Source organism: Lissotriton vulgaris, chromosome 1_1 (assembly GCF_964263255.1).
Source record: "Lissotriton vulgaris chromosome 1_1, aLisVul1.2, whole genome shotgun sequence".
In the NCBI taxonomy this organism is placed as follows: Eukaryota; Metazoa; Chordata; class Amphibia; order Caudata; family Salamandridae; genus Lissotriton; species Lissotriton vulgaris.
The window spans coordinates 438,080,535-438,097,464 of record NC_141685.1 but is presented as its reverse complement, the minus strand read 5'-3'; the positions used below and the strand labels follow the sequence as shown (position 1 = coordinate 438,097,464).

The following is a 16,930-nucleotide window of genomic DNA, read 5'->3' as shown; positions in this document are numbered from 1 at the left end:
CCCCACAGACATAAACTTTCGATGTCTCCCTCCTCCCTCTTTAGAGTGAGTTTTTCAATCTCCAGCTTCAAGAATGGTAAGGTCATAATTTGCATTCTTGTAGGCAATATTAGATAGAATAATAATCGAGCATGTGAGTGACTACTTTTCTTTCCAACCCAAAAATAAAGGCAGGTATGCTTATCGTAATGTAATCTAAATTAGATTTTATAGCGTGCAAATATCCAAAGGTGCTGGCAGTGACAGATCTGTTGAGAAGCAGTAAGTGGGAGCTAAACAACTGCACTTAAATGAACCATTTAGTGAAGAACCAGGTCTTCAATTGCTTCTTGAATTGTAATAAGCTGGGTTGGCAGCGTAAAGTTAAAGGTAAAGAATTCCAGAGTTTCCCTGATCAGAAGGAGAACATCCTTCCACCCCATCTTGCTTTCTTTATTCTGGGGACGATTATCATTTTAGCTGGGCTAGATATAATGGGGCAGATTTATGTTAACTGGCGCATCCCCAGGGATGCGCTAGTTAACATGCGCCACAGTGCGCCACAGCTCCGCCAGCCATGGTGCGCCGCATTTATAATGCGGCGCACCATGGTGCAAAAACGGCACAGATGCGTGACGCATCTGTACCGGAAATGTGGCGCATTGCTGGAGTTGCGTCGCAAGCGCGACGCAGCTCCAGCAAGGCTCGGGGGGTGCCCCATTTTAACAATGCTGCGTCAAGACCTACGCCTGCTTCAAGCAGGCGCAGGCTTTTGACGCAGCATTGGCTTAAAAGTGACTGAGTGAAATCTCATAGATTTCACTCAGCCACTTTTGCGAGGCGCACCTGCCCCGGAACGCCCACCCTGCGCCGGAACGCCCACAAGCGGCGCAGGGCTTTACAATGTGACGCATCTGCCTAGATGCGTCACGTTGTAAATCGTTCGTAGGGATGCGCCACGTTTACGCCGCCTTGCGTGACGCAACAGCGACGTAAACGTTGCGCAAGGGCCTCATAAATCTGCCCCTAAGTGCCTACTAGGGATATACAAAGTGAACAGATTCTGAAAGTAGACAGGACCACCTCAGTGAAGTGCTTTATGGACCAGGCAAAGCGCCTGACAAATAATCCTCTTCCTGACAAGTAGCCAATGCAGGCCTTTCAGTGATAGGGAGATAGATGTAAACTTAGGAATTTTTAAAAGCATCCTCGCCTCGGCATTCTGTAAGGATTGAAGTTTTTTCACCTGTTGCTTCTGGGTGCCCAAATATAGGGCATTACAGTAATCAATCTTGGAGGTCACGAGTGCCACCATCACTGTCTTTAAGTCCTGGGGAATAAATGGAAAGATCTTCCAAAGACTCTAAGCAACTAGAAACCCGAAGAGGTGATTTGATTTATTTGTTCTGAAAAGCCCAGTTTAGTATACAAAATGACAGCCAGGTTCCTTGCTTTTTGCACCGGCACTGGAAGCGGGCCAAGATCAGTGGGCCACCATTATGAGTTCCAAAAAGGGGTGTCCATTCCGAAGAGCAGGACTTAGTTTGCTTCTAAATTCAACTTCAGGCAATTCATTTGCATCCGGCTTGCGATATGAGTCATGCAGCTACGAAAGTTATTTGCTTCCTTTATGACGTCAGATGATATAGATACCACGATCTGCGTATCATCGGCATATGAGAACACTGCAAGACCATAGCTATGGATGTGATTGATCAAGGGGGTAACATAGATTTCAAAAAGTGTGGGGCTAAGAGAGGAGCCCTGAGGCACCCGACAGGGGAGGGAAAAAGGAGCGGAACAAACTTCTCCCATCTCCACTCACTGTTGCCTGTCACCTAAAAACGAGCTCAGCAAAGCCAGAGTGGAGACCTAAAAGTCCAGCAGCTGGAGCCGGTTTATGAGGTGCAAATGATGGACCATATCGAAAGCGGCAGAAAGATCTTTAAAAAAAAAATCAATGCGGATTTGCCTCCCTTTTCAATCACCATTTTCTAATGCAGCTACCAGAGGTGATTCTGTACCGTGGTAGGCTCTGAAACCGAACTGTGAGGAATCAAGAAGCTGGTTCTCATCTAAAAAGGCTACGATTTCCTCATTCATTACCTTTTCTAATATCTTTGTATGGAAGGGGAGGCGAGATATAGGCCTGTAATTGTTTACATCTTTAGGGTCCGGCGAAGGTTTTTTCATCAGAGGCAATATAGAGGGCACTATTCTTCCACATACCTGGGTATTGCGTAACATCAGTATCTTGTTCAATAATTCTGTGAGTGGACCTGCAGCTGAGCTAGAAATTTCATTGAAGACCTGGGGAGGGCAGGGGTCTGAAGGAGCCCCAGATTTAATGGACTGACTATCAATCAATCAATCAATCATAGACATTTAAAGAGCGCTCTACTTACCCGGAGGGTCTCAAGGCGCTAGGGGGGGGGGGGGGGGGGGGGTGCTGCTACTGCTCGAACAGCCAGGTCTTGAGCTTCTTCCTGAAGGCGAGGTGGTCTTGGGTCAGGCGCAGGTCGGTCGGGAGGAAGTTCCAGGTCTTTGCGGCCAGGTAGGAGAAGGACCTTCCTCCTGTCGTCGCTCTTCGGATGCGGGGGACGGCGGCGAGGGCGTGACTGGCTGATCGGAGGTGACGTTTGGGAGCGTAGAAGTTGATGCGGTTGTTGAGGTAGCTTGGGCCTTGATCGTGCAGGGCTTTGTGTGCGTGGGTGAGGAGACGGAAGGTGATTCTCTTGTTGACCGGGAGCCAGTGCAGGTCTCTCAGGTGTCCGGAGATGTGGCTGTGTCGTGGGACGTCGAGGATGAGTCTGGCTGAGGCGTTCTGGATCCGTTGGAGTCTCTTCTGGAGCTTGGCGGTGGTTCCGGCGTAGAGGGCGTTGCCGTAGTCCAGTTGGCTGGTGACGAGGGCCTGGGTGACCGTCTTCCTGGTCTCGGTGGGGATCCACCGGAAGATCTTACGTAGCATGCGCAGGATGTTGAAGCATGACGAGGAGACGGCGTTGACTTGTTTGGTCATGGAGAGGGAGGAGTCCAGGATGAAGCCCAGGTTGCGTGCGTGATCTGTCGGTTTGGGTGCGGTGCCCAGGGCGGGGGGCCACCAGGAGTCGTCCCAGGCGGAGGGCGAGGTTCCCAGGATGAGGACTTCCGTCTTGTCCGAGTTCAGCTTCAGGCGGCTGGTTGACATCCACTCGGCTACCTCTTTCATCCCTTCGTGAAGGTTGGCTCTGGCGGCGGCGGGGTCGTTGGTCAGGGAGAGGATCAGCTGGGTGTCGTCGGCGTAGGAGATGATGTTCAGGTTGTGTTGGCGTGCGATGGCCGCGAGGGGGCTCATGTAGACGTTGAAGAGGGTTGGGCTCAGCGAGGATCCTTGGGGTACGCCGCAGATGACTTCGGTGGCCTCTGACTTGTACGGTGGTAGGCGGACTCTCTGTGTCCTTCCGTCGAGGAAGGAGATGATCCATTCCAGTGCCTTCTCCTGGATTCCGACGATGTTGAGGCGCTGCGCTAGGGTGCGGTGGCATACGGTGTCGAAGGCCGCGGAGAGGTCTAGGAGGATGAGGGCCGCTGTTTCTCCGTTGTCCATCATGGCTCGAATGTCATCGGTGGCAGCGATGAGGGCGGTCTCGGTGCTGTGGTTGGCCCGGAAGCCAGACTGTGAGGGGTCGAGGGATCCATTCGTCTCGAGGAAGGTGGCTAGCTGCTTGTTGACGGTCTTCTCGATGACTTTGGCCGGAAACGGGAGCAGCGAGATGGGGCGGTAGTTCTTGAGTTCGGTGGGGTCCGCTGTTGGTTTCTTGAGTAGAGCGCTGAGTTCGGCGTGCTTCCAGCTCTCCGGGAAGGTGGCGGTGGTGAAGGAGGTGTTGATGATGTCCTGCAGGTGGGGTGCGATGACAGCGTCGGCCTTGTTGAAGATGTGGTGAGGGCAGGGGTCGGTCGGAGATCCGGAGTGGATGAAGTTCATCATGCGGACGGTGTCTTCGGTGCTGATCGGGGTCCAGGCGCGAAGGGTGGTGGGGGTCGTTGGTTCGGTCGTGACGGTCGTGGCGTTCGTCGGTTGGGTGCTGAAGCTGTTGTGTATGTCCGCGATCTTGTTGTGGAAGTAGGAGGCGAGGGAGTTGCAGAGTTTTTGCGATGGGGTGATGTCGTTGTTTCCGGCGTTGGGGTTGGAGAGCTCTTTCACGATGTTGAAGAGTTCCTTGCTGTTGTGTGTGTTGTTGTCCAGCCGGTCCTTGAATGCAGTTTTCTTGGTGGCGCGGATCAGTTGGTGGTGCTTCCGGGTGGCGAGCTTGAGGGTGGTCATGTTGTCTGGTGTTGGCTCCCTTCTCCAGGCTTTCTCGAGGGCTCGGCAGTTCTTCTTAGAGCTCTTGAGTTCGTCGGTGAACCATGGGGCCTTCTTGCTGCCGGGTCTGCTGGGCGGGGTCCTCAGTGGGGCGAGTTCGTCTGCGCAGTTGCTGATCCACTTCGTGAGGTTGTCGGCGGCCTGGCTGGGGTTCGCTGAGCTGGCGGGAGGGTGCTGGCTCAAGGAAGCGGCGAGCTGGTCGGCGGTGATCTTGTTCCAGCTTCTACGGGCAACCTGTTGCTGGTGGTGGTGGATCGTCGTTCTTTTGAAGGTGAAGTGTACGCAGCTGTGGTCCGTCCAGTGGAGTCCGGTGGCGTGGGTGAAGGCGATGTCTTTGCTGGATGAGAAGACGGCGTAGAGTGTGTGTCCGGCGAGGTGGGTGGGGGTGGACACCATCTGCTTGAGTCCGATGTTGGCGAGGTTGTCGAGCAGGGTGGAGCCTTCGGCGCACAATCGGCGCTCCCGCTGCGCGTGACCACTGCGCGTTTGCACGGTCGCCATATATGGCGAAGTGCGAGGGAGGGCGGAGCAGCTGGGAGGCGGGAGCGGGGAGGGTACAGAAGGAAAAAAGGGGCGGGGTTAGCGGCAGGAAGCGGGGAGCGGGGAGGGATGAGATGGGGACGAAAAAATACAGGCAAACAGGCTCTGAGGGAAACACGGATACAAATCCAATTCAAACAATAAGCAGGGGTACAAGGCAGTAAAGGGACCACAAATGCTATGCGAACAAAAATACAGGGGTACAAGGTAGGAAAGCCGGTCAGGCAATCACAGACCACGCCGCTCGATGGTAGGGGGCGTGATCACGCGGCGGCAGCCGGGGCAGCGAGGGCAGGCAGGCGGGGGGGCACACGCAGCAGCTGGTGGCCGTGCGGCGCGGGGGTGTCCCAGGTTATCTTTCTGACTAGGGTTAATCAGGTTATCTTTGGTGAGAGTGGCAAACTTTCCACATTTTTGACTGTCTGGACTCTTATAGATTTGTAATGGACCCCGCTCTTCTGTCAGGCTTAAGGCCCCTCCTCTGTCCCATGTCATCTGAGTGAGATTAAAATCTTGAAAAATAGAGTTACCTTTGGCCTGGAAGAATGTTGCCAGCTTATCACAGCTTTTCCAGTTGGCAATACTCACTTCTCCACCTACTCTCATGAGATCTACTTTTCATTTGAAAGGCTTTTAGTTTTTGTGAGTACCTCGGGGCTGATGGCTTTTTCCTGTAACACTTTAATTTTTCTGTAACCTGTCTACGGACTGTTGATTCTAGTACATGTCAGTAGTTGGATGCTGCAATATCCACGTCATTGTCCAAAACAGGGTTCAAGTTCGAAAGACTATTCCTCAGCTCAACCATATTAAGCTTTTTCCAGGGTTGCATCTTAAAGAATCTAAGTGCATTTGTGCCAGGGCCACTGCTAGGTGGAACCTTATGTGAAAGAAAGATATCCTCTACTAAATAGAGGTATGCTTATCGCTATCCTCCTAATACCGTGTAAACTTATAGTATCTATCACCTTACCCCAAAACCTTAATCTTGCAAAAAAAGGGGAACAGTATATCTCAATGAGGCCTGTGTAGCTTTCCATCTTTGACAGAATTCTGTACCGGTCCATTGCTTTTGAAAGACAGTCTGTAGAGAAATAAAATCAAGAAGGGACAAATCATGATGTTTCTTGTAGTTGGTGGGCATCACCAATTTATGTAAAATAAAACTACCTGAATTGCTCTTGGCTGAGTCTGTGAGGGGTCAGTGTGCTCTTCCAGCGAGACGCTTAAGAAAACGACTGGATAGTGCCCTCCCGCCGTCGTAGGATACACCTGGCCGCCGAGTGGAGGAAGCGGGAAAACTACAATTCCCAGGGGGCATAGCGGAGCCCCACGTCATCTCCCGACACCGGAGGCGCTAGAAATTGCGCACTCTCCCCGCGTCGCGGGACGCGAGCGGGACGCCCGGACGAAGCCCGGACAAAGGGCGGACAGTCTTAGACAGTCCGAGACTGGCCGCGACTGGACTGGCCCTGGACCCCTGCCAGTCATATACCCCATGACGATCTGTGCTCAAACTTTGTGAGATTTATTTTTTATTTATCATTGTGGCCCTTGAATGTTATTCCCTCACTTAGTATTGTAACTTTTGGCTTATTATTTTTAATCTCATTTATTCTTTAGCACACAGATTTTGTGTGGTTAGCTAAGGGGTAGATATCATGTCGAAGCAAAAGACCCCCTCAGTGTCAAACACTATGGACAACTATCTAGTTCAGGTCATTAACAACATCAATAGCAAGCGTAGGATGTCGTTGGGGTTAAGTGTTTCTCCTCCTAGCAGCTCGCAGAGTCTTCTACAAGAACCCCTCAATTCAGCACCCCCAACGATGGACATTAGCCCTGTTGTACTGGACATAGTCACTCCTGCTAGTGATATTATGGTTGAAAATGCATCTCCTGTTGTACACCTAGAGAATGACTCTGAGGATGACACAGAAGTGATAGCAGATAAGTCCCCATCCCCAGTGGCTGCGCCCGCGCGTAGAGTAGTGAGAGCGTGTAGAGTTAGCCAGTCTAAGCGGGGTGGTTTACGATCGAGCAGGAAAAAGATAGCTTCTCCCCCCAAAAGAAAAGCTATAGACGAAGGGAATGGGGTACAAGAGGGAACTATGATGTTGGAAGACAAGCTCATTAATAAATTAGCAAGTATGATCGACTCCAAGATCAAGTCCATCACTAAACTGCTGATAGCCAAAATAGATAGGCTAACTGCTGAGGTCAACATATTGGGGGGGAACCAAAATAAAACAGTGGAGGAGGTGGGTAACATCTCAAAACTAATTGCAAATAGAGCTCCCGCAGTAGTAGCCCCCCAGGGAAGTGTGGTGGGTGGTGGGACGTCAGCGATCCCCCCCACCCACTCCCCACCAAGCAAGAATTGACGACCAAACGCCTGCTATAGAAAATCTTCTATGTAGACCTATAGCACCATGTTTAGAGAAAGGCCCAGTTGAATTGGTTGTAGAAGCCTCTCCCCTTGTCCTTGTTCTGGCTAATGTACCCCTTTTGAAAGCTGGCCAGATAGAAACTACACCTTCGCTGATGAGCAAAGCCCTACATTGGCTGACTAATAACATGCTGATAACCGCAAGGGGTAAACAACAACTTGCTGGGGAAATAACAATGGCAAGAAGGGTGGGCTGGGTAGGGACGGGCCCGAAAAAATTTGGAGGTGACTGTGTTGTTTTGACTTTTTCAAGCCCAGAAGTATTCCCAGAAGTATTGTTAAATATACTCCCCCCCCCAACGTAGGAGTACTGATATAATTCCGCTTACACTTGACTTCTTCTATAGCATGGGGGTACAAGAGTGAATTCTAGTGTACTAAGGACTAAGTGGAATTTGGTATCGAATAATGGGAGCAGGGGCGCTCAAGTGAGTGAATGGGGGGTTGACTTGGAAAACAGATTTGCTACATTGTCCAACCTAAACAAATGTGATTGACTTGGAGGAGGTGTTAGCACTACGCTCATAGAATCAAGGGAGCTTGATAGGAGCTTTGTACCCCCAATCTGGGGATCTGTACTTTCCAATGGCACCCATGCAAACATAGAAAAGAGGGTGGGGGTTTCAATTATCTCAGGGTCCTTATCGGAGTTCAGTAGCCCTGTGCGGCTGGATCTCGGTAAGCATCCAGCGATTTGCATCAGGCCGAGCCCAAATTTCCCCTTTTTGGCTACAGTAGGCCCCACGGTTGCAAACTTAGGTTTTGAATCTGGAGAGGTGGCTACAATCCAAGATCCTTTAACATCTCAAGACCTGCCATGCCCCTCTGCAGTGGGGGCTAGGCTGTTCATCCTCTCATGGAACTTAGCGGGAATTTCCAATAAGATAGTGTCTCCAGAATGGTGCAAATACATTGACCAATATGACATTATTTTATTTCAAGAAACTTGGTCATTGATTCCAGTGTATCGAGTTGGGTTCCTTAGCTTTCACGTGTTGGCTACGAAAAATCCCAAAGGGCGCCCGTCTGGTGGGCTAATAATTTGGGTTCGCCAGTCATTACATTGCAAAATCAGGCTTAGGAATTCTCCATTAACTGATATCCTGTCTGTAAACATTACATGGCCCAATGGACAGGGAATGGTCATTTTTAACATCTATGCTCGGGGGGTTGTGGGAGGGCAAACCTTGGAAGTAATTGCTACCCTAGATCGCGAACTTGAGCTGCTTACAACCCCGGCATCAATAATGGTAGGGGGTGATGTTAATACCACATTCGAACCGCTGGGACAGGAGGACCAATTTTTGGCTGCAGAAGAGGACAGTAAGTGGGGTGTGCCTCAATTGGAGCTACCAGGGGTTCGAAGATGGTTAGCAGCGGCCATCCAACTTAAAAGCTTATGTCTGGTGAGAGGACTAAGAGCAGCGAATGGTCGCACGCCTTCCGATCGACAGGGAGCTAATACTTTTCGATAATGGGAGGTCTTTGAGCAGAATTGATTATTTCCTTGTGGATATCAGGGAATGGCACAGGCTGATTGACATGAGGATAAGCAAGAGGTTGGAAAGTGACAATAATCCACTCTGCATAGAATTTTTAGCCTGTGAGGGCTCAAGAGTAACAAGGCAAGGGGGTAGAATGGTTCTCCTGGATATTGTAACCTCGAACAATCTGAGGCACATAAAATGGGAGAGAGTGATTGAGAACCCTGAGAGCTTGGAGACCCTTAAAAAGGTGGCTGCTGAAGAAGTCGCAAATATTAACCTATTTAGTAAAAATCCCCACTTTCCGATACTTATGTTAGAGGCTCATACAAAATTTTTCATCAAACTCCAAGGGTACTTTATGAAGCCCATAAAACCTGCAAACGCCAACAAAAACCCTCCCGTAATGGGGTGGTACAACCAGGCCTGTAGATCAGCTCGCCGAAATCTTGGTATTCAACTTAGATCAAGGAATAACCAGGCAGTAAAAGAGGCAAGAGACAAGTATAGGAAGGCCCAGAAAGCAGCCAAGAGGCAATGGGACGAGGACTATTGGCGGGATTTAAAGTCCGCTTGTATGGATCAAAAACGTTTCTGGGCCCTCGTCAAGTGGGATAGAGGAGGGAGAGCTGAAACCCCAAAAAACAATGTAGCAAAAGACCAATGGATTGATTTTTTCAAACCTCAATATGCTTGTGATCAAACTGTAGGCGATAATATAACACCCCCAACAGTATTCTACCACCATCAGCCATTTACGGCAAAGGAGGTTAATATAGCATTGGATTGTGTGACCGGTGGTAGGGCTCCAGGTATGGATGGGATACCAGCTGATATATTCTTGAGTGATCGGGCAATTTGGGGTCAGTACCTCGAATGGCTAGCAAATTCAGTGGCCATGGGGGCACCCATTCCTGACTCTTGGCTGGGTGCAGAAATAATCCCGGTGTATAAAAAGGGGGACAAAGCTCTACCAGGTAACTACAGACCTATCAGTCTTATTGATTCTGTACAAAAAGTGATAGGACTGTTAGGTTGATAGTTTCTCGAACTCCAAGTGGGCTACAGAAGGCAGTCAATGCATTTGGCGAGTTCTGCCAGATGCGCGGCCTTGAATTAAACACATCCAAAACTAAGTTTATGTGCCTCAACCAGCGAAAAACCTTCAAAGGGAAAATTAATTTTAATGGAACACCCCTAGAAGAGGTAGAGGCTTTCACATATCTCGGAATTTTACTCCAGAGCAATATGTGATGGAAAAATCATACTGATATGGCAGTTTTGAAACTCCATCAAAATGTGGGCGCAGTATTAAATAAGCATAAAGCGTCAATGACAAAACTAATTGGTCCTGCCCTGGAAATCTATAATATGAAAGCAGTGAGTGCCTCCCTGTACGGGTCGGAACTTTGGGGATTCTCAAATTTAAAGCAACTAACACTGGCAGAGAATAGATTTCTGCGTAGCTTAATTGGGGTTCCCCAAAGTACCCCAACCATTCCAATAGCCTACGATCTGGGGAGAAAGAAAATAGAGGATTTGGCACGGCTCCGCCCGCTGTTATATTGGAGGAGGGTAATGACGACCCCTGAATTGTCCCAGTATGCTACTGCCCTACGGGATGTTATTGGGGCAGATCGTTTTCATTGTATTCCCTGGTTGAAGGAACTAAGGGGTTTGTTAGTTAAATTGGATTTAGGTCATTTATGGAATAGCCTCAATGATACAAGGTTCCCATCAAAGGTATCTCTGAAAAAAATATACTGGGACATGATCTGGTCGCTTGGTTATAGTAATGGTCTCATTACTGGGCTGTCCGAACGTTTTCTTGATATTAAGCCCTTACCATTTTATGAGCCGTTTTGGGACATTATTGAACGGCCGTTTGATAGGAAATTGTATTTCCAATTTAGAATTGGTACCCTTCCTTTAAATATATTTACTAACAAATGGTTTCCAACTAAAGGTGACAAATGCCATCATTGTAAAACCATGCTCGAGAATATTTCTCATTTGATGTTTGTATGCCCCTTGTACGCAAATCCTCGCCGCAGGTGGTTAAAACCTGCGTGTTTAAATCTGGGCACACGTAGTGGTATGGAGGCGCTAAGAATCCTTGAAACAGACTTCACACCGTGCATTGCTATTGCAGTTGCAAAATTTTTGGGGTGGGCTTAGTCTTTACGTGCCCGCAACATTCAGCGTTCCGTTGATGCCTAATGAATTATTGCCATTGAATTTTGTACGATCAAATTTTATCTAAATGTTAAATTGAATTGTTTTAATTGTTGTTTACGAATGGTTTTAAATTGTATAAGACAGCTTAGTTTAATATGATTTTAATATGAGGATTTTTAAACAAAGTGTAGTATTTATTCATTGTAGGTTGTAATGTGGTGTAACGCTTTTATGACATGTTGTCGAATAAAGCTTTGAAATTTGAATTTGTAAAATAAAAAACATCTCAACCTATACTCATGTCCTAAGGAGAGATCAGTTTTACTTCCCATTTGGTTTGGTTTGTTACCTTGACTTTATCAGTGTCTACCAGTAAATCATACCCCAAGTCAGCAAATCTACCTATCAGTGGAAATTATGAAGTTCTTCATTATAACGTGATCTCCTTCCTCTCCAGTCAATCTTGGCCAAGCCCTTTTCAGCTTTTCCCAATTTTATCCACTTTAATCAAGAGAGTTTTCAATGCCTACCTCCACTAAAGCTTCCCATGATAATAATTTTCTGGGTGTGTACAGGTCTTCTATCAACTTGAAGCCGGCTTGTAAGAAAGGATCATTAAGACCTGAGTTAATATTCCATACAGCATTGACTGCTCGAATGCAAAATATGATACAGTAGATTAGTGATATCAGCTTTTCATTGACATATGTGGAACAAAAACACTTATTAAAGTCATGACCCTTGTTATCAGTGTGTCTAAGAAATATTGCAGGATAAGGCAGAACTGATTCTGGCAGTCTGTGATTTTGAAAAAAACAGATAAAAAAATCCCTCTGTGACATACTACGTCTTGTAACTCAATGTGTTTATTATTTTTCTGAAATTTTAAAGTGACCTGCCATCCTTTTGAGGATTAGGCTGTATGTCAGGGATCATTCACCACCCATGTTGCCAGTGCCTTCACCCCCCCTGCAGGAACATAAACAATTTCTTTGAGGCCATTGCCTCATCGCTCCACAAGGGAAATTCCTGCTTGTGTGAGTGCAGCCTCAGTGGCTCCGGGAGATAGAAGGCCTAGGTGCAGTCTTCTGCAGTTTCATTCCAGGGGCACAGGACTATTCAAGCCTTGTCCAGTCCCTTTTCTTGGGCGGTGTGTGGAGCGTGGTCTGGCAAGATCTTGCAAGAATACCTAAGGTCTTGCGGCCATCATGAGTCGAGCCAGGCATCAATAAAGGCCCCACCTGCTGGCAGTTGCTAGTTATTGAGTGCTTCTCATTGATCATGCTTCACATGAAGCATTCTTGTGACCAGTATTCAAGGAAGCTGTATCCAGACTTCCCTGGCAACTCCAAAGCAAGTTAGCACTGATGCACTGGACACACGAAGATGAGCCTGGAGCCTTTCATGATATTCCTTTGGAGATTATTGGGATTAGAGGTACTTATCAATACCTATAAAAACTTCCAAAAGGCTGAAAGTTCGGAGCTAAAACACCCATCACTGAACCACACCATGTCTGGGGGTTATGAACTTGAGTTAAGAGCAATCTGCTAAGAGAAATAACTTTTTTTTCTGAAAATGAGAGAATTTTATTTTCCTTTGACCAAGGCTACTGTAGGAAATCTGCCTTTTCTGTATGATCACCCCAGATCTCTTCCTTTTTCTGGACCTTTATTTTGTTTGATTTAGACCTCCGTGCCTCTGCTCTCCCTTGAAACATAGTTAAATTGGATTATTCCTGATTGGCACATTGTCAGCACTGGGGGTCCCTAGTTGGCAGAGGTAGGTACCTTTGACCTAATAGAGACCATTGCTTCTAGTCAGGGTAAGGGGAATACACACTTAAGATAACCCCTGCTCACCCCATTGGTAGCTTGACACGAGCAGACAGGCTATCTCTCAGGCAATGTGTAAAGTATTTGTACCAACACTCACAGTAACACAGTGAAAACACCACAAATGGACATCACACCAGTATAGAAAAATAAAATATCTTTATCTAAACTTACCAAAGACCAAAACGACAAAAATCCAATATACAGATATTCAGTAGAACGTCTTTAAAAAGGTTGTTGCAAACATAAACTTGTATGTGGGAAATGCAACACTTTACTCTCAAAGTACCTTGGATGCGTAATGCAGAACAAACAAAAGAGTCGCAGAGAAGGCAATGCGTCGATTCTTCCTGCGCTCCGGTCACGATGCAAGGAAGGAAATAGGATGCCAGGACATTTCTTGTACATCCCCAGTCTGGGTACTGTGGTTTTGTCCCAGAAGACTTCTATTTCCTTGTTTTTTGTGGGTGTAGGGTCTGCTTCAATCTGGATTTTAATATTAGATGTGGGAGTACACTAGTGATTACCATAGTCCACCCCCCTTAACACCACAACCCTAAGAACCTAAGTTTTAGTGTGGCCAAAGCCGTTCTCAGTCTTGAAAATAGCCTGACACATGGCAATTTGAGCATGTTTACAATAAAAGCAAATAGCAACTACTGAAAAAGAGGGTTGCGTTGCCCCCGGAAACGTTTAACCCATTGGTTATGGGGTGGCTATATGTAATCGCAACTCCCTAGCTAGTGCCAGGCATAAATGTGGCACCCCGAGGCACACCATCAGAACACTCTCTGGAACTACAGAAGAACAGAAGAGGACTGGACGCGCCTAGATCCACCGCAGCCATTGACAATGATTGGAGCTGTGTGCTTTTTGGCACTATTTCCACTTAAAACTTTAAAAAAATTATAACGCCAGTTCTCCTTTTTGGATTTGTGTTTTTGTGTGTCATTTTGTTTCTTAAATTTTACTCTATATTTCTAATTCAGGTTCTGATTTTTATTGCTTGGTGTTTTGACTATATGACTGTTTTATTACTGTATAAATACTTTACACATGGCCCTAAATTAAGCCTGTCTGCTCTGTGGCATAGCTATCAGAGGGTTCAGCTCAGGTTTATTTAAAAAAAAAATAGGATCCAAATGGTACATCTTAAAGCTCTTTTTTCACAGCTTAAGGCACAAAAAGTAAATGATTTGAGGCAGTTCTTAATGAGAACTCTGAAACAATTGAAAACTTAAAAATTCCATTCAAACCCAATAGCAGCATTCTTTTCTGGGAAAAGTAATGTTTGTGCCATTCAAAATCATTGGGCTGGGAGTTTATTAATGACAGAGATGTCTTTGTCTACAGGGAAAATATGACAGTGTTGCCACTCATAATTTATATGTTGGAAAAAAAATCCATATAGTATTCAACCTTTGTCAAGAGCCGAAATTGGCATCAAAATTACTTTTTCAGGGTATCAGTACTTGAAATCTAGTGTTGTTGGGCTCTTCAAAGTTATTACAGCTAAAGAACAGTGGTGATGCTGCATGTATGTTATTTTTTTGTAACATGATATGAGAATGTGCCGTGATGAACAATGGTAATAAATAGGGTATTATACTATGCACATTATATGTCTATCTATCTATCTATCTATCTATCTATCTGTTTGTGTGTCTTGTATACTAATATACTAGTGAAATAAACACTTCGAGGAAAACTACTTTACAGGATGATGCACAAAAGCAGCGCCCTCGTTGTACTTTGATGCAAATTAATGCCTATATTCGTTTTTGAATTTGCAGCAAAGGTTCAAAATATGTAAATACCCAAGCTCAGACTGAAGTCATAAAACATTCAGATTCCAACGCAGAAGAAGTAGTAAAAGATACTTCAGATTGTAAACGGAGGGAGGAAGATGACAAAGAACAACACTTTATCAAAGCAAGTGCATTCAACCGAAGTTTTTTGGATGATCAGGTAAGTTCCCATTGCTCCTGGAAACCTCTTGAAGTATGCACCTTCTTCAAATAATTTTCACAAAGAAATATGTGTACATTGTGACTTACTTGAAGATTATTTTGCCTCAACAATATTTCGTCATGCTATAAATATTTTGCCAGGATTTCTGCTTTAAGCTCATTACTTTGCAATCACTAGCTGCAATTGTTATGGGTAAAATACGGGGGGTGTTTAACGTTAAACATGTAAAGTGGCATTGACATATATTCCTCATCTTTCTCGTCCTCTGACCCTTTTAATTTTTTGTTTCACCGTTGCTGAAATGTTTACAATCCTCATGAGATATGAAATTCACCACAATTCCCTGAGTTGTGGTGGTGACATCACGTGTCTTTTGGCTCACCGACCCCAATAAGTGATCAAATAAACTTTGACCCTGCTTTAATTACAGTCAATGTTATCACTTGAAACTAGTAGCTCATGTTCCCATTTCCACTGATGCATGAGTTTACTACAGACCTGGTACAGTTCACCCAGAACAAACATCATTTGTTATGGGTTCTTTTTTGGGTGGAGGAGGGGGGGGGGGTATTTAAGGAATAACCATGGGAATTGGTATTAGTGAGTCCCCAGTAATTCTTCATAGCTTGGGGAACCTCAGTTTTCCTCCTATAATCGTGTGCCCTGCAGATACTAGCATCAGTATAGCATTAACAGTGCCAAACTTTGAGTATGGATAAAGAGGTACTAAGGACACTAGAAATAGAGGGGATGTTATGTGATCAGCATTTTTATAATTCTGCCTACCATTAGTATGCCAGTGTAGTGTTGTCTTAATCTGGGAAACGTTTTTCGTAAATATGGGATACATCTGTCCAGTGGTGTGAGTTGTTTCACAGTGTTCAGTCAGGTATGATTATCAGAGAGTTGTTAAATGTTAGGATTGTAAGGTTTTGAGCATACATGTTATTGTGAAAGTAAAGTGAGTTTGATCAAGGTAACTATTTTGTAGTGTCTTATGTGTATGGGTGGGAGTGCCAAAGGCCATTTTTGTTTTTACTTTTGAGCTTGGTGGTCGATTGAGCATTGTTCAGCCAATTCAGAATGTTTTCTAAAAAGCCATTTGTATGCAAGCAGATATTCATTGTGTGGCCTTGTGCACTGGAGGGTGCAATGTCTCGCTGTAGAATTTTTAACTAAGAGGTTCCAGGATGTACTTTGGTGTGGTATGGGAAAGTGCTCTTGGGCCTGCTGCACTTTGAAAACTACATGGCTTTGGTCCCGTATATATGATACTGTGGCGGTTTTGTTTAGTTTTTTCTCTTAAAGAAGGGCTAAAATACAGATATGACCTGTGCGAAAGTGTACTGATTTTGTTGTGTAAATAATATTGCTAGATATTAACTGATATTCAAATAGGACATGCTCAATGTGTGGTGTGCCCATGTGGTCAGTGTTGTCTATAGTGAGCTGATTGGGTGCTTGTGTGGTGTGCCTTGAGTTTTGGTGACAAATGCAAAAAGAACAATTGATGGACAGAATGCAGAACAATGTTACACAGAACAATTGATGGACAGAATGCAGAACAATGTTATACATAAATTGTTCTTTTTGCATTTGAGTTTTGGTGGCATACATCCTTGTGATAACCGACAGGTCTTCAAACCTATGCTGAGTTGTATGTGCATGTAGGGTTTTTTGTAAAGAATGGCCCACTGATAGATGAGGGGTCCTGTAGGACAAATGCAAGGCAGGAAGGCAGTGTAGGTTTATAAAAAAATGACTGCATGCATTGGCAATACCAATAGGTCAGGCTTTTAAGGAATGTTGTATGGTAATGTGAAGCATTACAGTAGAAACCATGTAAATGGATATGTATTTGTGTGCTGCTCCTGGAATGTGAACGGCCTAAGTGCAAAACTTGAAGACACTGATTTTATGGAATTCATCAACCAATGCGATCTACTTCTAAGAAATATGGCAGACAAACCTCTCACCAATAGTTGGTTTCAAAGAACATCTAAATCCGGCTAAGAGAGCCTACAAACACGAAAGAGCAAAAGGAGGACCCTCCACCTTTGTTTCGACCGACATTCCATGGCACAATGCCGTCATAGATTTCAACTCAACCTGGATGTTATGTATTGAACTAGTTGTGTTACCCTCTTATAGC

The 16,930-nt window shown here is 45.7% G+C and overlaps 1 protein-coding gene across 1 annotated transcript in view; it reads left to right on the top strand.

Annotated features, from left to right (window-relative positions):
• The window catches only part of C1_1H1orf87 (chromosome 1_1 C1orf87 homolog), a 237,231-nt gene that overhangs the window by 17,243 nt on the left and 203,058 nt on the right, over window positions 1-16,930 (top strand). The window contains exon 3 of the mRNA XM_086936224.1: window positions 14,601-14,775. Within this exon, the coding sequence (XP_086792350.1) occupies window positions 14,601-14,775 (175 nt within the window). The remainder of the gene's footprint in view (window positions 1-14,600; window positions 14,776-16,930) is intronic.